Below are 21,210 nucleotides of genomic sequence, written 5' to 3'. Positions count from 1 at the left end.
GCCCACCCCAGTTCCGGCAATGCAAAAAAAGTCGCGATAAGGGACGTGTCGCGACGAGTTTGACACCCGTGGTAAGCGTTGAGAGGAGGTAGACCCTCTTCTAATCTGTCCGATTTTGAAAGCTATAGTTCTTGTGCTCGTGGGCGGGGAAACCGGCGGCACTCCGTATTTGTGTTTGTATTTCCTTATTCAGTTCTATTTGCGACTCAGTCTTCATCGAAATACCTCAGGGCGGAACCATTCCCCCCTTCCCCGCGAAATGAAGGTAGAGGCTTACAGTACGCCAATCTGTTCAGCCACTGCTCTCATCCTCAGACCCAGCAGCCACTGCCTCCCCTCACCCCAACATAATAATTAGGGCTAAAGACACAAGCTTTCATGAACTGCAGCTCATTTCATCAGATCCGTACTGTGATCTGCATCTATATAATAACATCTGATGAATTAAGGTGCAGAAAAAAAATGTGATGCAATCCAATTTGTTAATGTGCTACCAGTCTGTTTGGCTACCATATATTAGCAAGGCTCACTATCCAGGCTGATAAATAAGAAATTTTCTAAAGCAATCAGAGCCAGACCCTCTGTGGGCCATGACTCTGAAGTTCATTCTTTAATCTATTTCTGTTATGATATGGTGCACTATTTGCAAACTCAGGCAATCTGCAAATTTATTTTGGAGAAAGCTGTCTTACCTATACTGACATCAATTATCTGTGTGGATTATCCCATTGGCTGTGAGGTCGCTCTGTTCCAGGCTTGGTCTCTTCATATGTTATCTTTAGTGAAGCATGAAAACCAGGGTTTGCATATCCTGCATCAGATGAGGAGAGGACATCTTTCTCCTTCTGTCCTGGTCAGTTTTTACAGAGGCATGATTGAGAGTGTTTTAACAAACTGCATCACTGTTTGGTTTGGTGGTAGGTAGTAGTACCTCACCCCTTTATGGATTACTGCCTTGTCGTGGCGAAGGGGCTTGCGTAATTCAATGAAGCTGTGAGCTATGCCATGCAGGGCCACCCAAGACAGACAGGTCATAGCAGAGAGTTCTGACAAAATGTGATCCACTGGAGAAGGAAATGGCAAACCACTCCAGTATCTTTGTCATGAAAATCCTATTGACAGTACTAAAAGGCAAAAAGATATGATGCTGGAAGATGAGCCCTCAGGTCGGAAGGTATCCAATATGCTACTGGGGAAGAGCAGAGGGCTAGTACTAGTAGCACCAGAAAGAATGAAGCGATTGGGCCAAAGCCGAAAGGACGCTCAGCTATGGATATATCTGGTGGTGAAAAGAAAATCCGATGCTGTAAAGATCTTTTCTCCATAGGAACCTGGAATGTAAGATCCATGAATCAAGGCAAGCTAGACGTAGTCAAACAAGAGATGACAAGACTGAACATCGACATCTTAGGAATCAGCGAACTAAAATGGCAGGAATGGGTGAATTTAACTCTGATGACTATCACGTATACTACTGCGGGCAAGAATCCCTCAGAAGAAATGGAGTAGCCTTCGTAGTCAATAAAAGAATAGGAAAAGCAATACTGGGATACAATTCCCAAAATAACAGAATGATCTCAGTTCGAATCCAAGGCAAACCATTCAATATCACAGTAGTCCAAATCTATGCCCCAACCACTGGTGCTGAAGAGAATGAAATTGACCAGTTCTATGAAGCCCTACAGCACCTTATAGAATTAACACAAAAAAATGATGTCTTTATCGTCATGGGGGATTTGGAATGCTAAAGTAGGAAGCCAAAAGATAACCAGAGTAACAGGCAAATTTGGCCTTGGAGTACAAAATGAAGCAGGGCACAAGGTGATAGAATTTTGTCAAGAGAATACGATGGTCATAACAAACACTCTTTTCCAACAACCCAAAAGACGGCTCTACACATGGACATCACCAGACAGTCAACACAGAAATCAGATTGACTATGTGCTCTGCAGCCAAAGATGGAGAAGCTCTATACAGTCAGTAAAAACAAGACCAGGAGCTCACTGTGGCTCAGATCATGAGCTTCTCGTTGCAAAATTTAGGTTTAAATTGAAGAAAGTAGGGAAAAACACTAGGCCACTCAGGTATGAACTAAATCATATTCCTGATGAATATATAGTAGAGATGACAAATAGATTTAAGGAATTAGATCTGATAGACAGAGTGCCTGAAGAACTATGGACGGAGGTTCGCAACATTGTACAAGAGGTACCAACTAAAACCATCCCAAAGAAAAAGAAATGCAAGAAAGCAAAATGGCTGTCTGAGGAAGCTTTGCAAATAGCTGAGGAAAGAAGGGAAGCAAAAGGCAAAGGAGAAAGAGAAAGATACACCCAATTGAATACAGAATTTCAGAGAATAGCTAGAAGAGATAAGAATACCTTCTTAAATGAACAGTGCAAAGAAATAGAAGAAAACAACAGAATAGGGAGGACCAGAGATCTCTTCAAGAAAATTGGAGATATGAAGGGAATGTTTCATGCAAAGATGGGCATGATAAAGGACCAAAATGGCAGGGACCTAACAGAGGTAGAAGATTAAGAAGAGGTGGCAAAACTACACAGAAGAACTATACAAGAACGAGCTTAAGGTCCCAGATAACCACAATGGGTTGGTCACTGACCTTGAGCCAGACATCCTAGAATGTGAAGTAAAATGGGCCTTAGGAAAGCTGAGCAACAACAAAGCTAGTAGAGGTGACAGTATTCCAGCTGAGCTATTCAAAATCTTAAAAGACGATGCAGTAAAAGTGCTACACTCAATTTGCCAGCAAATTTGGAAAACTCAACAGTGGCCACAGGACTGTACCAGAAGTACAGGCAGGATTTCGAAGAGGCAGAGAAACTAGAGATCAAATTGCCAACATACATTGGATCATGGAGAAAGCTAGGGAGTTCCAGAAAAACATCTACTTCTGCTTCATTGACGATGCTAAAGCCTTTGATTGTGTGGATCACAACAAATTGTGGCAAGTTCTTAAAGAGATGGGAGTACCAGACCATCTTATTTGTCTCTTGAGAAACCTATATGCGGGTCAAGAAGCAACAGTGAGAACCGAACACGGAACCAATCAAAATTGGAAAAGGAGTCTGCTGTATACTGTTGCCCTGCCTATTTAACTTATATGCAGAGCACATCATGAGAAAGGCAGGGCTAGATGAATCAAAAGTTGGAATTAAAATTGCCGGGAGAAATATCAACAACCTAAGATATGCAGATCATACCACTCTAATGGCAGAAAGTGAAGAGGAACTAAAGAGCCTCTTGATGCGGGTGAAGAAGGAGAGTGCAAAAGTTGGCTTGAAACTCAACATTAAGAAAACCAAATCATGGCATCCGGCCCTCTCAATTCCTGGCAAATAGATGGGGAAGAAATGGAGGTAGTGACAGATTTTATTTTTCTGGGCTCCAAGATCACCTCAGATGGGGACTGCAGCCAAGAAATTAAAAGATGCTTGCTCCTGGGGAGGAAAGCTATGGCAAATCTAGACAACATACTAAAAAGCAGAGACATCACCCTGCCAACAAAAGTGCGTATAGTCCAGGCCATAGTTTTCCCAGTTGCAATATATGGATGTGAAAGTTGACCTTAAGAAAGGCTGAGCGACAAAGAATTGAGGCCTTTGAACTATGGTGCTGGAGAAGACTTTTTGCTGGGTCAGTCCTAGAAGAGATCAACCCTGACTGCTCTTTAGAAGGCCAGATCCTGAAGTTGAAACTCAAATACTTTGGCCACCTAATGAGAAGGAAGGACTCACTGGAGAAGGGCCTAATGCTGGGAAAGATTGAGGGCAATAGAAGAATGGGACAACAGAGAACGAGGTGGCTGGATGGAGTCACTGAAGCAGTAGGCGTGAACTTAAATGGACTCTAGAAGATGGTAGAGGACAGGAAGACCTGGAGGAACGTTGTGCATGGGGTCACGATGGGTCGGACACGACTTCGCAATTAACAACAACAAAGTAGTACCTCAGATAGAAGGACCATACAGAGAGTGGTAAGGATAGCTGGGAAGATTATAGGACGCTCGCTTCCCATGATTCAGGATACTGCTTATAAGCACTATGTGCTTAGAGCTCGAAGCATTGTTAGAGACTCCACATACCCACTTCATGGTCTGTTTCTGTTGCTCCCCTCTGGGAGGAGATTTCAAGGTATTTATAGCAGAACTATTAGATTCTGTAACAACTTTGTTCCTTATGCCATCAGTCTTGTGAATTTGCAGGATTCTTCCCCCCCCATCATATATATACTTGAACTAGACTTTGTCATATATGTGGGGATATGTGGGGATATGCCTAATGGTATTTTTTTCAGAGTTGAATGCAATGAAATTTTAAAGTATGCTGATTAATGTATATTTAAAGTGACAGTAAAGTTTTTCTTCTATTCACTCTATTCTTCCCTGCTTCTTGAATTATTGGGTTACAATAGAACACATGAGAGTTGCAGTTCAATAGAGATCATTGGGGTTGTAGACAGCTTCCATTTTGATCTCTATTTCCTCAAGAATTTAGTTAGAATGGAAGTGTCAGCAAAGATAGTGACTCATTCTAAATTTATACGTATAAAGAAAAATGGAAAAAAGCAAAACATTACTGGCAGCTATTTTTGGGTGACAACTACTATTTTATCTAACTTTCGCAATGATGGCTAGGAGCTAAACAACATGCAGGGTATCAAACAATCTGGCTATCATTTTACTACACCGAGAGTTATAAAAAGTTCCTTACTATACTGAGAGTTATAAATAGTTCCACTAACTGAATATGGAAATTTTCCTGATAGCTTCTGGCATCTATTATTTCACTTGAATAATAAAGCCTAAATGCATCATAGCATTTTAAGAGACAAAATGTGAAGCATTAGAATAACAATAATAGAGTTGGAAGGGACCTTGGAGGTCATCTAGTCCAACCCCCTGCTCAGGCAGGAAATTCTATACCATTTCAGACAAATGGCTGTCCAGTCTCTTCTTAAAGACTTCCAGTGTTGGAGCATTCACAGCTTATGGAGGCAAGTTGTTCGACTGTTCTAACTGTTAGGAAGTTTCTCCTTAGTTCTAGGCTACTTCTCTCCTTGATTAGTTTCCATCCGTTGCTTCTTGTCCTGCTTTCAGGCGCTTTGGAAAATAGCTTGACTCCCTCTTCTTTGAGGCAATCCCTGAGATATTGGAATACCGCTATCATGTCACCCCTAGTCCTTCATTAAACTACTAGACACACCCAATTCCAGCAACTGTTCCTTATATGTTTTAGCCTCCAGCCCTGGTCATCTTTGTTGCTCTTCTCCGCACTCTTTCTAGAGTCTCAACATCTGTTTTACATCCTGGTGACCAAAACCGGATGCAGTATAGAAGCTAAGGCTGCACTTCTGGGCTCGTTGTTATTAATACCCTTCTTTAGTAAATCTTTTTAATAGGATAGCTTTAAAAGGCAACAATACGTGCACCTTTTCAATACGAGGTTTATCTCGAATTAAAAAAAACAAATATGCAAATTCAATTTCTTTTCAGACGAGCTGGAAAAGAAGTTGTATTGACGCGGTTGTGGGCACATTATTTAATGCAATTCTAATGAGCAGGAGATGTCAGTACCTCGAGGGCATGGCATTACAGAGGCAGCAAAAGACCATCTTCCCACGTTGCCGCACAAAACATTAACATTCCTTCCTTTTTCTTATGTCCACTTCCGCTTACGTGATCGCTTTTATTGGCGGAACTGAGAGCAGTTCGGCTTCAAGACGGAAGTTCAATTTCATGCTGGGACTGCAACCGTGGGTGGAGCTGTCTCCCTTTCTCTGAGTCCGGCGCGGGGAGGCAGCGACACGGTAATGGAGGCGGTAAGTGAAAGCGGGGAGTTGAGCCTAGGGGAAAGAGTTTTAGTCGTTCCTTGTACCGGATTGTGTTTCTTTTGTGAGTCTCTTCTATCTTAATGACAACCTGCGGTACCCGGATATAGTATGTTTTGTCGAGGCTGTTGGGGTTGGGTCCAGATGGATATTATAAACTTGGCACTTACAATAGTGAATACATTGTTTTTGCTATAGCGTTGGATAGGGCTAGCAAATCAGCCCAGATTTTTCTGTAAGCGTTGTTTGAATTTGAATGGTGGTCCGGTTTTTACAGTGCCTTCTGAAGTGGAGCATGATACATGTTTATATGTACGTTTATAAGTATGATATTTATGTTACTTAAGATGATGCACTAATATTAGGTTTGATTCTAATCCCGGCAGCTCACTTGAGTGATTTGAGGTTACTGTAGTTAGTTTCTCACAGTCAGTCTAGTATTTTGGGGGAAATTTGATGTGGAGCTCCTTGATGAAAGGAAGGATGTCAGTCTAATAAATTATTTGAATGACAGACCCCTTATTTTGGAAAAGTGATTAATGCCATAAAAAGGTTTTGTTTTGCATTGGTTGACAGTTCTCTGCTGGAATTTTGCAGTTGTTTGACTGTCGAATTTCTTTGGGCAATTTCTTTGAACAGGCTACAGCATGACCTATAAAAAGAAAGTCTGTATCTCTATGTGATGTCCAAAAGCCACATTGCAAAAAAAACCCAAACATATAGACCTGTGTATGTATTTGTGATTTTACAGCCATAATCTTAAATGATAAAACCCCTTTCCCATGCTATAGATAATTATTAGAAAATATAGTATATCAAAGTTATCCCATGGCATAAATAAAGAACATTAAGCAAGAGAAGCCTGCTTAAAGCTGTCAGAGATGGGACAAACTAGAGATTTTATAACTTAGGCTGAAATTTGTAAAATTGTTCATTCTGAGGCAGGTTCTCAAGTTGTTTTGTTATTTGATACTGTCTTGCCATTTTAATGGTATATATAATTCATCCTACCTTAAAAGAGAGCAATTCTTGATCACATCAGGAGGACATGCTTTCATCTGTAAAGATATATTGCAATCTCTTTAAACAAAAGTATCTTATCCACTTACTTTAATTAAATTTTAATCTAAGCATCAAACAAAGCATACTAGAACTCAGTCTTATAAAATAAATAAAACAAAACTCTTCATGGTAAATTAAAAAAAAAACCTAAACAAATTTAAAACCTTCTGCAAGTTACAAAATTCTGGGTTTTATTTTTGAGTCAGACCCTCTTTGTGTTCCATAATTAATATTTATGAATATGTGCTGTTTATAGTAGACTAACACTAATACAGCATTGCAAATATTTATGGAAGGAGATGATACTAGAAGACATGATGCATTATATAAAAGAATTCTATGGAAGGATCATAATGTCATAGAACTACAGCCAGACATTTTAGAGCCCCAGGAAAGATTTCTAAGAACAAAGCTGCATGTGAAAACTACCAGCCTGTTGATGAAATACCAGAAGAGTTGTTTAAAATATTACAAGGTGCTGTGTGGTTTGTAAGCTTGTACAGAAAAAAAAGCTGTGTTAAAAAATGCTGAAACTACTGAACATTTGGAATTCTTTTACCTGCTCCTAAATAATCCTCAAGATTTTGCAATCCAAATTTCAACAATATATAGGATAAGAATTACCAGATTATTAGATCGATTCAGAAGAGACAGTCATAAGAAGATCATACTGCTAGCACTCAGCAGATAAAGAAAAGGGCAAGGAAGTTTCTGCTTAATTGATTATGCAATGGCTAACCTATGTTAACCCTTAAAAACATGAAAGTACCAGGCCATTTCATCAGCTCATCGAACAATTTGTATGAAATCCTGGAATTTGGAAAAGAAGGCTTATGTTTATATTTCAGACACTGTGTGATAATAAGGTTTGAGGCTAATCCAGCATTCCCCGCTATATAGATATGTTGGAAATGTAATAGTTAGAATAGCAATTCTAACACATCTGGTAGGTTCCAGGTTGAGGGAAGCTGAGGTTATTTGTGTTACAATTAAAGATAGATGCTTAATTTTTTTTCTACCTGGTGTTTTTCCCCACTTGTTTCAGATCTACAGTCATATAAAATTGAAAGGAAAAGATAAACAGTAATTCATTTTGGAACTTATACTTGCATTTATAGCACGCATAGGGATGTTGAGCTCCAATGTCCTTGGGATTTTCAGTTTTAAGTCTTGATATGACATCATTTTATAGATATCTATTCACAAAATACATGATAATTTATCTTGTTATTACGTGGAAAACTTTTTTGTTTCTTTTTTTACACGAGATGCTCTGCTACGCAAAAATGTGTGGCCTTTGCCACCTTACCCTACAACAACTTGAGTTGTGTTTAGATTCCACAATGTCTTTGATTTGACTACATAGACTAACCTTTCCTCCTTCTGCTCTACAGTATATAACCACGCTGTCCAGTACATAGAGTAGTATGCTGAACCCACAGTTTAATGGACTGATGGGGGGAAAGGCATATCTGTTACAGAAAGGGATATTTGTTAAAACTATTGCATAACAAGTGAAATGTTTTTGAGCCTTAAGCACCCATGTACAGGTGAAAACTTTACTGATAGTTGTCAGTAAGGTTTTGCTTTATTGGGTTTCAGTGATGATACCGGACAAGTGATCAGTTTGAAGAAAATGATTTTCTAATTTTAACTGAACCTTGCAAAAGTGTCATTCAGTATCTCCTAAAAACAAGGAAATAGTGGTGATAAAGCTGGATTTCAGGATGAGATAATTCCATCCCATAATATCTTAGAATTGTCATTTCTAGTTCCACATCCTCATTCTTCTAATTTCCCTTTTCACAAGCCATAGACTCTTTGTCTATCTCATTCTCTGTCATCAAGAATTGCTTTTATCTTCTAATCGCTACAATATATTGTCCTCTGGTGTTAACTCTTCACCAGCTTTATGGTTTGTGCTAGTCACTGACTCCAAATCCTTCAAACATCAGAGAATACTTCACCAAACATTAAATATTGCTTGTTTGGAGTCAAGTCCAAATTCACATTGTAGCAGGTAAAATAAATCTAACAAACAAAATTGAGGTTGTGCTCTTTTCTTCCCAGTCTTTTAGACTTGATCAGGATCAAATCCACCTTCTCTCTTTGCTTAATCCTACCAGACCCAAATTGACTTCTCCCTGTCCCCAGACAGAGCCCTCTGCAATCCCATTTGAACCAAAGAATAGAAGCTGACAGTGCAGCCCGAATAAAGAAATTGCAACATACTGTAGTAACAAGCTGAAAACCCCCAATTTTTTTTTAAATATCTTATATTTTATTCCACAATTACCAGGCTTTATGTTCTCAGTCACTTGCAGTAAGACTTGAAACATGCTGTTACTGTACTAATTGTTTTCCCACCTGATAGTACTTATTCTGCTATTATTCATAGGGACTTAGCCTAGCTGCTGCATTTTGTATTTTTTTTATATAATAATTTTTTATTTTTCCAAACTCTCCCCCATACATATACCATGATATTTATCAGATGTTAACATACATTCTTTTTACGTTCATATATAAGATACTTTTAATAAAATGAAATAAATACATACACATGACTTTTGGTGTTGCTCGCCCCTTTCCCCTTTCACTGTATCCACACTCCTTCTTCTCTACCTTCTTTCTCCCTTTCTTCTCTTCCCTACTTCCCTCTTCTTCCTCTCCTCTTTCCTTAACCACTCTCCTCCCCTTTCTCCCTACTTCTCCTCCAATCTTCCTACTTCCTCCTCCCCTCCTTTACTCTTTTCTGTCTCCTTTCCTTTCTTTCCTCTCATCCCTCTTCAGATACAATTCAGGGAGAACCCCAAAATTCTATCTACCATCTGCCGATACCTCAACATTCCATCTCCTTCACAATGGATTTCCCCAGCTCTGCTGTTGTCCTGAAAAGGTCATTTTTGTCTAGCAACAGAAATAACCTAAGGTCATAAGGAGGACCTGCCTAGCTTACCCAAACTAGCCAGCAAATCAGATCCCTACAATTTCCTGCCTTATGGCCCTCAGCTTCTGTAAACACCGTTGCTTTCCCATTGTTTGGGGAATCCCTCTTTCTTGTAAAGCAGACACCCAACAATTGTTGCAATAAATATGATTCTTCTCAGTAGTGTGCCTTGTACTTCTGAATTTTTCACAACACAGTCTATTAGCCTACTATAGCTGAGATCTACTGAGCTGAGATGCATTAAATCAAGAGTTTGCTATGCTGGCAACTTTACAGCTTGGAAGTATTCACAGCTGGACCTTGTCATTCTCGGAAATGGCACAGATACATTAATTGTGGGAAGACGGTAACATTTTCCTGGGAGACAGGAAATAAGTCATAGAGAACACAGTTCTGTCTCTCCACTGTTGAGAATAAACTTTTGGTAGAAGACTCAGCGGTGTTTACAAAAAAGTATCTTTGTTTTGTATTTTACCATATCATTCCTGTGAACTAGATAAGGCTAATAATAGTGGTGAGATAAGATCTACAGCTTTATGAGTAGGCCCAGCTACATTGCACTTCTTTTTCTCCTTTACCTGCTCAGGATATTTTTTTGTTGGCATGTCTCCAGCTATAGCTGGGTTAGTATGTGAGAAGGAATGACATTCTAGATATTTTGGATGAGAGTTAGATTGTGTGGATTGGATATAAATTAGATTGTGCTAGCTAATCCAGATAATAGTTTATTTTTAAAAAATTGAAGGTTGCTCTTTTTTTCAAACAAAATAGGATCTTTTTTAAAATACAGGTAGTCTTCGGCTTACAACAGTTTGTTTAGTGACCATTCAAAGTTAACTGAAAAAAGTGACTTATGAACGTTTTTCACACTTAGGACCATTGCAGCATCCTTGTGTCACATGATTTACATTCAGATGCTTGATAACTGACTCACCTTTATGAGAGTTGCTGTGTCCTAGGGTCATGTGATCATCTTTTGCCATCTTATACATTGCTTACTGGTGTACACCGCTTAGAGAGTGCTTGCACTTAAAGCGGTATATAAGTCTCATAAATAAATAAATGGGGAAGCCAGATTCACTTAACAGCATTTTACTAATTTAACAACTGTGGTGATTCACTTAGAAACTGTAGCAAGAAAAGTAACAAGGGGCAAAACTCACATAACAATTGTCTCACTTTAGCAATATAAATTTTGGGCTCAGTTGTAGTTGTAAGTCATGGATTACCTGTACTTTGGAAAACAGGTGATGCAATTCAGCTTTGACATGGCAGTTCCCCCTCTGTCTTGGGAAGCAATTCTATTTTAATGTGGTAAAATCTCTTTCAAAACACATTAGGTTATTTCCAAAGCTCCTCATATGCAGATACGTTCAGATTTAATTAATCAAAAAATATCATTACTAATAAGATTTCTTAACTGATACAGTGTTCCTAATTATTATATATTATGTTTTAAGAAACAATCAACATACGATATTGCAGGAATTATATTTTGAGACAGTGCATCTTGATTTCTATCTTTCCCTGTTTTTTTTAGGGCGCAGTACCTGAAGATGGGTTGGAGAAAAAACTGCCTTTATCAGAAGGTGAGTGAGGCACAAAGACTGGTTTTCTTCAGTTTTGGTCCCTGTGTGTAGTTTATTGCAAATATTTATTCCATCCACTCCCTTAACCACAATAAGATTACAGCAGTAAATAAAAGCAGTAATTTAAACAAATTGCAAACAAGAACTGTCGGGGTTACTTTCTTCTAGGAATTTGCCAAGTAGATTGGTGGATTCTGAGCTTGGAAATCCACTTTCTGTTGCAACAGACTCTGATTGTTAGCAATGTTTTTGTCCGTCATAGTGATTTAAGCTTGTCCATCAATTTCCAGAAGCAGACTGTATGGCCTGGGCATTTTAAGACTCTCATCTTCTAACTTTGCAAATTAATTTCCTCCTTACAGCCTTGAAGGTGATCTTGGAAATTGAAGTTTCTGCTGAAAGTTAGAGGAGGGGAGAACTGAACATGTAGCACTTGGGGGATGAAGCTTCAATTCTGTCTTTTCTTTTTGAAAGATACTAGATTTAATTGAGCAAATAGCAGTGGGTTGTGCAAAATACTCAGATTTGCTTTATTTTAACAGGTTGGATTTTTTTAAAAAAAGCATATAGAATGGATATAGTGTGATGTTCTGATATATTTAAGCTTCTTAGGAGTGTGAGCCTTTCTGCTCTGATGTTATTTTGTTAAGGGATATCTTGTAGTTTTTTCTTCCTCGAATAGATGGAGATTCCAACAACGGCATATACACATGCTTCATGAAGTCACATCGCTGTTATGACCTCATTCCAACAAGCTCCAAGCTTGTTGTATTTGATACATCTCTGCAGGTGGGTAACAACCTGGTTTGATGGGCAGAGCAGTAGCAGTAGAAGTTTTCTAGGGAATTGAGATGCCTGGGTAAACCTTCATTTCTTTCAATCGAAGAAAAGTAAAATGGGGCTACCAACAGATAGAGGGAGAGTCTCTGTATTTGTATGTAGAAAACTCTCTAGAAAATTTTGTGAGGATTTGTATGTGTGTGTGTACATGCTCCGGGGTCATAAAACCTCTGGCAGCTTGACTGCAAAGTTGTGGAGATAAATACCAGTCGTTTGGGTCAAAAAATTCTAACCTTTGCTTTTAAAGAGGTGATAAACCTTATAAAATTAGTAATGAAAGTTTAAATTTTGATCTAGTTTGGATGTAGTCTTAGGCAGAATAGAGTTACTGACCTGGTTTGCAAATTATATTACCATGGTTTTTTAAACCATGTTTTAGTAAATCAGTCACAACCAGTTAAAAGCCACCAAACCAGATTACATTCTAGCACGGTGTGAATTCAGCCATTTAATTAACGCCTATATTTAGTTATGTTTGACTTCAACCATGGCTAAGTATGAATTCGATTCCAGTAAATACGACGCCTCATTTAGAGACATGCTTGTATTTTTATTTAAATAAACACACAAACATGCTTAGTATCTAAATGAGATACTAGATTAAATAATTCAATCTATGTTTTATAGATTAAAAATGTTGATCTGCTCCTGAGCAGGGTAATCTCAGGAGCAGACCAGGCCAGCAGACCCTTCTCTATTCCCTTTAGATAGGGATTTAGATAGTAGCCAAACAAATGCAAAAATAAGATGCTCTTCACAGCAGTAGTGCAGTCTTTTGTATGTGTTGCTTAGCCTTTTCATAGCTGACAAAATGAACAACAATGCGTTGACAAAAGTACCCTTTTGAAATTCTTGAAAAATGTGAGATTCTTCTTCCTGATCCTTCTTCTAATTTGGGATTATCCCATTCCGTGCCTTCTAGACTGATAAGATTGTGACTTCCGTAATCCTCAGAACTGCCTAGATTTGAGTCGAGGGATTTTGGCAGTGAAACCCAAAACTTTGGAAGGGCACCAGATTTGGGAAGCTAGTGTAACTTTTTTTCTCAGGAAGCGTACAGATGCTGTGTCACAGCCCCATATTTGTGTGGCTTCTAGGTGAAGAAAGCCTTCTTTGCCTTGGTGACCAATGGTGTGCGGGCTGCTCCACTCTGGGACAGCAAAAAACAAAGCTTTGTGGGTAAGGGCCTCCTTGCTTCATCTTCTTACCCTGACTTCCTCCTCCCAACGCCTAGGGTGATCTCTTCACACCCCTTTCTTTCCCCTCACAGGAATGCTCACAATCACAGACTTCATCAACATCCTTCATCGCTACTATAAATCAGCCCTGGTAAGTGCCCTTGGAGCACTCTCATTCCCTTATATTTTCATTAAAGGAGCTCTTGGATGAAACGAGGTCCTTAACACAACTATGAAGTTTTGCCTATCTGAGAATTGCAAGAGTTTGTTTCCAATTTTCAGTTATTAAAGAAAAAAATGAATATACATGGTGAAGCATCTAATGTAAAGAGTGAATTTTATTTTGGAAGTAGTAGTTTATTAATGAGGCTTCATCCAGCCTTGACAACACAGTACAAGGGTTTCCAAGGAGAGCAAATAACGGGGGGAAGAATCAGTCTACATGGAATACTGAAATACAATAGCAATGAGCACTCATCTTCTTTCTCAACCTCTCACAGTACAAGATGCAGATCAGTGTGGCCAAAATGCCTTAGTTATATGACAAGTATGCTAACTGGGGGCAATGAAACCTGGATTGGAAAAGCACAACACTTACGTCTTATCTTGCAACAACTGTTGAAGAGGGGCTGCTTTGTCATTCTTTGTAGCCAAAGCCCTACGCAGTTGGAACATGTCCCTGATCCTGCCAGGTTGGCATCTACTGTATGACACCTGGAAGATTAAATTCCATCCTCAGCAAGCTAGAGCACACACACTGACCAGCATGGGTGGAAGTTATTCGTTGCACTTAGCCCTAACACTGTTTCTTGTGTGTCCAGGTGCAAATTTATGAGCTGGAAGAGCACAAGATTGAAACATGGCGAGGTAATGGCAGAAGGGTTATTATGATGGGGCAAAGAGAATGTGGGGTATTTCTGGTGAAGAAATTGGAAAAATGTGCTGGGTGCTTCCAGATATTGGAAGTCCTTCTTTTCCCCCCTAGGCATCTGATTGTGTACCACAATGGTTCTCAACCTGTGGGTTGGGACCCCATTTGGGGTTGAACGACCATTTCATGGGGGTCGCCAAACAACGCAGTCCGCCATTTTTCCCCCTTTTCCTTAGCTGTGCTACTCCCTTTTATTCTATTGGCTTTTGAAAGCCAATAGAATAGACTCTGTTGAATAGAGTCTAATTCTATTGGCTTTCAAAAGCCAGTAGGAATTGTCCAGGCTGTCTCTGCCCTGCTGAGCCTGCCAAAAGTCCCATTTTGCAAACGGTGCTGCACCAGTTGAGTAGTCCTTGACTTACGACCGGCTGAGTAGTCCTCGACTTACGACCAGTTGGGGGGTCACGGCTTTAAAAAGGTTGAGAACCACTGGTGTACCAGATTTGGGCCTTTGGGCTGTCACCAGCAGGGGGACCAGCAGGTTCATCCAGGGTGTACTTTTATACTTTCTCTTCTCTCTTCCTAAAGTGGCACAGATGAATGATTTTTCCTTTCTCTTGCAGAAGTCTATCTGCAGGACTCCTTCAAGCCATTGGTCTGCATTTCACCCAATGCCAGGTAGGAGACTCCACCCACACGGGATTGTCTGCTAATCTGCTTCTGCATTTTTGAAGTGCCACTAAAATGTTTCCTACCAGTCTTCCCATCTAACATGCTTCATGTTTTCTGCAGGCATTACAGTTTAGTCCTAATCTACGGATTATCTCCTGTCAGCCCTGGGTTAACTATTAAGGAAAATAGGCACATGCTTAGGCCCCAAAGACACCACAGAGTTTTTCCCCTAGCTATCATGCCCTTAATATGCCACACTCGATTTAAATTTTCAGCTCTTAATGTTTTGTCAATTAAGCAATGGAAGGGCCAAGGGACATCCTCAGTTGTCCCTCTTCTGGTCCTGCCTCTTGTACTTTGGGCATCTTGTGCCAACTTATTGTGACTATTATTTTGACTCCTCTAAGCGAATCAGATCAGAAGTTCAGTTTTGCACCTCTTTATAAAACTATCTTATATACATGCACTGAGGATTGTGCATTCAAAGCTCTGTGGTTAATAGATACACACGTCAGGTTTGTTGTCTCTCAAAGATCTGGAGCAGTGTTTCTCAACCTTGACAATTTTAAGGCATGTGGAATTCTGGGAGTTGAAGTCCACATGCCTCAAAATTGTCAAGGTTGAGAAACACTGATCTGGAGGGTTCCTTTGCTTATTAAGGTTCTGTCTTATATAGAGGAATTGGGGAAATACAGTGAAATGGCACACCTGCTTTAGTGTCCAACTAAGTTACTGTTTTGTAAACACTTATACTAATAGCTCTTTTAACAGTAGCTATTAGTTACTCCACTTCTTCCTCTCATACATCTCCCTCTCTCCCTTTCACTTATATACACTTAATAAGAATGTGAAGAACTGCTGTGGTAGTTAATGAATGCAATGGCAATGCAATGTCTTGCTATCTTCACCTCACCATGGACAAGAAACCACAGGTGTCCACAATCACACCTTCATGTTTTTTCCTTGCTTCGCTCTTTGCTATTAAATCTTTTGAAAGATGAAATCATTTGTAAGGGAAAAAAAAGCTAAATTAGTAGATAGATGCACATCCTATATACTGGCAAACATCTCGGCACATTCAGGCCTCTCTAAGACCTTTTGCTGCTTGATGTAGAAGGGGAAATGACTCCTCTCACTCTTATCCTCCTTTTTCTGCTTAATATCCAACATCATCCAAGATTTTTGTTGTTGTTGTTTCTAAGGTGAAAAACTTCATAATGCACCTTTTCTTCTCTCGGGCGGCTGTTGCAACAACAATAACAAGCAAGGAACTTACAAGTTGCTGCCCTCTCATGTCCTGGGGCCACTGAAAAGATCCTCTCTCTAATGGTTCTCTTCTTTGTTTCAGAAGGGGAAAGGATCACATAAGTAATTTAAAGCAGAAGATCTCTATGAGGGTATAGATCAGGGGTGACAAACTGGTGGACCACAGGCTGGATGCGCCACGCTTAGGCCACACCCACCCCGATTCCACAAAGGCAAAAAGGAGAGGGAGGAGGATTTCTGTCTATGTGTTGAAGTTTTTTCTTGAGTTTTGGAGGATGGTGGAATATAAATTAGAGCAGATCCCAGAAACCTCTACCTGCATGAGATCTGATCTCCTCTCAGATTTGAGGACAGATCTAGGAATCCCAGCTGCATCTTCCCCCCCCCCCTGCTTTTGTATCTGCTATCCACCCCCACCAGAGCTTTAGAGACACCCTTTGTAGAGTTAAGGGGATAAAGTAGACATCTGAGTGGTCTTCTTAGTTTTGATATGCTCCTCCTCCTTCTCTTGTAAAGCCTATTCGATGCTGTGACTTCTTTGATTCAAAACAAGATCCACCGGCTACCTGTCATTGACCCTGAGTCAGGCAACACGCTGTACATCCTGACACACAAGCGCATCCTCAAATTCCTCAAGCTGTTTGTGAGTACTTCTCAGTGCAAGCCAGCTTGGCTTTTCCTGTTACGCATTGCTGAGATTTGTGTCCCTTTTCTGTGGACCATTGCTCTTTTTGTGTAGCTGTGAGATGCCGTTTTACTTCTTTTGCCCACAAAGCTTCAACTTGCTGTTAGAATCTCTCTCTTGTGGTCCCGCAGATTGCTGAATTCCCTAAGCCAGAATTCATGACCAAAACCCTCGAGGAGTTGAAGATTGGTACTTACGACAACATTGCAAAGGTCCACACCAATACGCCTGTCTATGTTGCGCTGGGCATCTTTGTACAGCATCGGGTCTCTGCATTGCCCGTGGTAGATGAATCAGGTGAAAAGCAGCTTTGTGGAATAGATGAAGGCATCTAAGAGGAACAGAGTTGAAATGCTATTAGCTGTATTAGTGAAGGGTACTACAGACAAATGGCAACTGCTTAAGAACTGCTTCTGAAATAATAAAATTCTGTAACTTGGTGTCCCACAGATTCCCATTATTTGGGGCTTCAGGTGATAAAATTGCCAACTAAATATTGTGGAAGGCTGATACATTAGTAATACATTTTCTTGTTGACTGCCCTAGATGGGAAATTAGAAGGGTATTCTTACCCCTATGTAGTAATCACACATTATTTTTCTTTTGAATATAGGTTGGTTGATTTATGAGGCTCTGTAAGCCATCGTATAGTACAATAGACACTTTTTCAAATATATCCAGTTTCTATCTTGTTCTGTTCATGAGGCAAGGTGATGAGCTCATTTATGGCTCTGCATTGTAGCAGGAAGTTTTTCTTGGTTACTTCCAACTTAAGTACATTTTTCCTGATCGTAGGCTGGAAGGCTATGCAAAATACTGAACTATGGCTTTTCTCTGTTTTTCAGGCCGGGTTGTGGATATTTATTCCAAGTTTGATGTCATTGTGAGTATTTCTGGTAAAAGTTGCTTACAGCATTACAGGAGTAAAATGTGCTGGTTTGGCTTACCCAGTTTCCTTTTTTAAAAAAACCTTAGCTTATCAAATACAAGCTTAAGTTATCTTAAATCCAGTTTGAAAGCTAAGCTGAGAAATTTAATTCATTTGCCAGCCTCACCTTGTCAGCAGACAGATTTATGTAAACATTTATATTTTTGAGGGCCTCAAAATACATTGGAGATTTAATATTGAAAAAAAAATCCATGTCTTTGGGCAGAAGCTGATATAATATTGGGTATAGAAATGATGACTCTATGGAACTGCCCTGGTTTAATGGCATGGAGGCCAAGAGATCAGATAGCCTTAGTTATGCAAGTAGACCTCACTTACTGTGCAGCAACTCTTCAAAGTTATGACAGTGCTGAAAAAATAATTTTGAGACCAAGACATGATTTTATGACCTTCACAGCCTCTGTCCTTTAGTCATGTGTTTATTACAGTCGGTTAGTACACATCCTGTGCCCAGCCCTATTACCTCCCTCCCCCAGCAGAGCAGAGAGATTAATTAAGCAAGCAATCTAATTAGGCAATTTCTTCTATGCTTGACCTATCTTTTTCTTCCCTCTCCTCACACAGCAGAGAGATTAGAGAGGAAGGGATTACAAGAGAGTAAGCAGGCACACGATGGGGAATATACAGCAAAAGTTGGTATTGCTGCATTCCCATTGTATGCCTGCTTACTCTTTTTTAATCCCTCTCCAAGTGAATGTAAATACAAGCACTAATTTCCTTCTTGCTAATTATCGCAGCACTGGGATGAACATTCTGGGAAGTGGGAAAAAGGAAGGGTGAATTAAAATTATAAATGCAGTAGCAATCATGTGATTTTCCATATGAAATTCCACACAATTTCTCAATTATGGTTACTAAATGAGGGCTACCCATACATGCTTTGTATCCTATCTAGGTAAATCCAACTGATGAAATTTGATTGTGTCTGGAATCAGAAACAAAATGAGAGGGGGTTTAATGCTGGCGTCCTCTTCATTTAATTTGTAGCATACAGCTTGGATCATTTGAGATTTGGTGTATTGCTTATTGTTCTGTCCTCTGTGTTTCTACTCCTGGAAAAAATTCTTAAATTTCAGTAGGACATGACCCAGTCTTGTAGGATGTGGTAGTGCATATATTTGCTTATAATCGATTGCATGTTATTCATATGATGGCAATATTTGCTGTGACAACTGAAAAATGGTAGTGATTCTTTGTAATAAAAACATTACTGGGTTTAGGAAGCTTCTGTGTGTAGACAGTGGGCACATTTGATCGATTCAAAGTCATCAAAGCAGGTGTGTGGAGAGAGAAAAAATGTTGGCATCAGTGAACGCCAGCTGTGCCACTAGATCTTCTCATCTTCTTATCTCTCTATTATCAGAATCTGGCAGCAGAAAAAACCTACAATAATCTGGATGTGACTGTGACCAAGGCATTGCAACATCGCTCGCAGTACTTCGAGGGTGTGCTCAAATGTTACAAGCATGAGACTTTGGAGACAATAATCAACAGACTAGTAGAGGCTGAGGTACGTTCAATTCCCCCCCCCTCCTTCTGTCATTTGGCTAAATTTAACAGAGGAAAGGGATGTTTTTGTGGCAAGATGGAACCAAAAATAAAATACAGTACTTTCAGCTATTATGGAAGTGGGTCTCTACATTGCTTTACTCTCTCTCTCTCTCTAATTGAGATTAAAACTGAAGTTGTCCAGTAAGTTTGTATTTGGTTCTTACGTGACCGTAGCATAATACCATAGTCATACTAACTGAAGGAGGGGACTCTTCGTTTCCACAGAAAAATTTGGGTGACCCAAGAAAGAGGGTTGGGAAAACTGCGGTGAGAGATTATTGCAGTGCCAGGTTTCCTTTCCCTTTGGTGGATGACCACCAAATTCTTCGTTGTGTAAAATAAGCCCTCACAGAACTTTCTGTAACCAACAGGTTCATCGGCTGGTTGTGGTAGATGAAAACAACGTGGTGAAGGGCATCATCTCCCTCTCTGATATTCTGCAAGCTCTAATGCTGCCAGGGGGTCAGAAGCCCCCATTGCAAGAGGGCTGAATCGACCCATTGATCCTGAAATATGGCACAGCTGTTCCTCATCACTCCTTCGGCCAAACAGCTGCAGCATAAAGGAGGCCACGTGGTCCACTTACAAGCCAACTTTCACAGAATTGCTTCTCATGGCCTCTCCCTCTTCAGATCTTGGTTTCCTGAATCTTCAAGGCCTGCTGTTCCTTTGATTTAGAAACACTGATTTTGTACTCAGAATGTAGTCACAGTTAGATAACACTGGCCATTTGGGGATGGGAAGACTTCCTGTGGGCGTGTGACATAACCATGTGTGGACACAAACTCAGAACTGTAAAAATCCAGAACATAGACCTTTGAGGAATCTTGTTCTGAGCTTAAGTTTAAAGCAGAAGTGTAGGACCTGGCAGTTTCCCCCTTTATTGCTTTGCACACTCTTTGCATGTCATGTGCATCTAAGAAATATGTGTAAATGAGTGAGAAATCCTATCCATGCATCACCTACAATCCCCATCAGTGAATTTCTCCCCTTCTGCGACTCCCTGATTAGCATCTTTATGCTACACAGCTCCCATTGCTCATAGTGCCCTTCTCTGCAGCAGAGCCAAACTTTGTTTTAGATGTTCCAAAACAGAACCAATTTCATCAGTGGAGCTAAAAATCCCTTTTGGAGCCAGGATGGTGTGATACTGTTTGACTTCCTGCAGTATTTGAATTTGCTGATCTGTGCAGGCACAGGCCTCATTTGTCTTCTCTTAATACTTCCCTGTGAGAGGACCAGAGTCAGAAATGATCCTGCCTGGAAACATTTTGATCTTGTTTGCAACACTATTTATTTTGGGGGAAAATCAGGGCCTGTTCTCCTTTACTAAAGTATGTTGTCCTCTATTGTAAGGATATCGCCTTGCCAAGAATGCTATCTCTTTTGCACATTCCTATATTGCTTCCCTCTCCAGGTAAATTGTACAATATATATTTTTGTAAAGTTGTATTTCCTATCTCCATTCCTCTGCCCGTACTTTTACTTTCAAGGAGAAAGCTTTCAAAAATTGTGTCACCTCAACAGGGACTTGAGATTATGTTTGGTAATTATTTCAGATCCATTGAGAGGAGTTAACCCTGAAAAGCCTTCCTTTTATTATTTACTACATTTTTGAGAGCCTGTACTTAATAAAAGATCAATCTGAAATTTCAACCTGAATTTCTTGAAGAATGAATGGATCTTGGCAAGCAGTGTAGAGAGGAGAGGAAGATTATTGTTCTGACCTCAAAAACCCACATTAGCC

The 21,210-nt window shown here is 39.9% G+C and overlaps 1 protein-coding gene across 1 annotated transcript; it reads left to right on the top strand.

Annotated features, from left to right (window-relative positions):
- Positions 1–30: 30 nt before the first annotated feature.
- On the top strand, positions 31–21,125 carry PRKAG1 (protein kinase AMP-activated non-catalytic subunit gamma 1). The gene is made up of 13 exons (XM_039326756.1): positions 31–71; positions 5,731–5,841; positions 11,403–11,451; positions 12,134–12,240; positions 13,389–13,470; positions 13,562–13,620; positions 14,291–14,336; positions 14,964–15,018; positions 16,795–16,921; positions 17,095–17,260; positions 17,809–17,846; positions 19,276–19,422; positions 19,835–21,125. The coding sequence occupies exons 2-13, from the start codon at positions 5,833–5,835 to the stop codon at positions 19,952–19,954; spliced, it is 1,005 nt and encodes a 334-aa protein (XP_039182690.1). The 5' UTR covers positions 31–71; positions 5,731–5,832; the 3' UTR covers positions 19,955–21,125.
- Positions 21,126–21,210: the final 85 nt, after the last annotated feature.

This window comes from Crotalus tigris, unplaced genomic scaffold (genome assembly GCF_016545835.1).
Source record: "Crotalus tigris isolate CLP2741 ecotype Arizona unplaced genomic scaffold, ASM1654583v1 scf7180000024345.2110221, whole genome shotgun sequence".
Classification (NCBI taxonomy): domain Eukaryota; kingdom Metazoa; phylum Chordata; class Lepidosauria; order Squamata; family Viperidae; genus Crotalus; species Crotalus tigris.
Note: the sequence above shows the minus strand (reverse complement) of the source record. Positions and strands in the feature narration are given on the sequence as shown.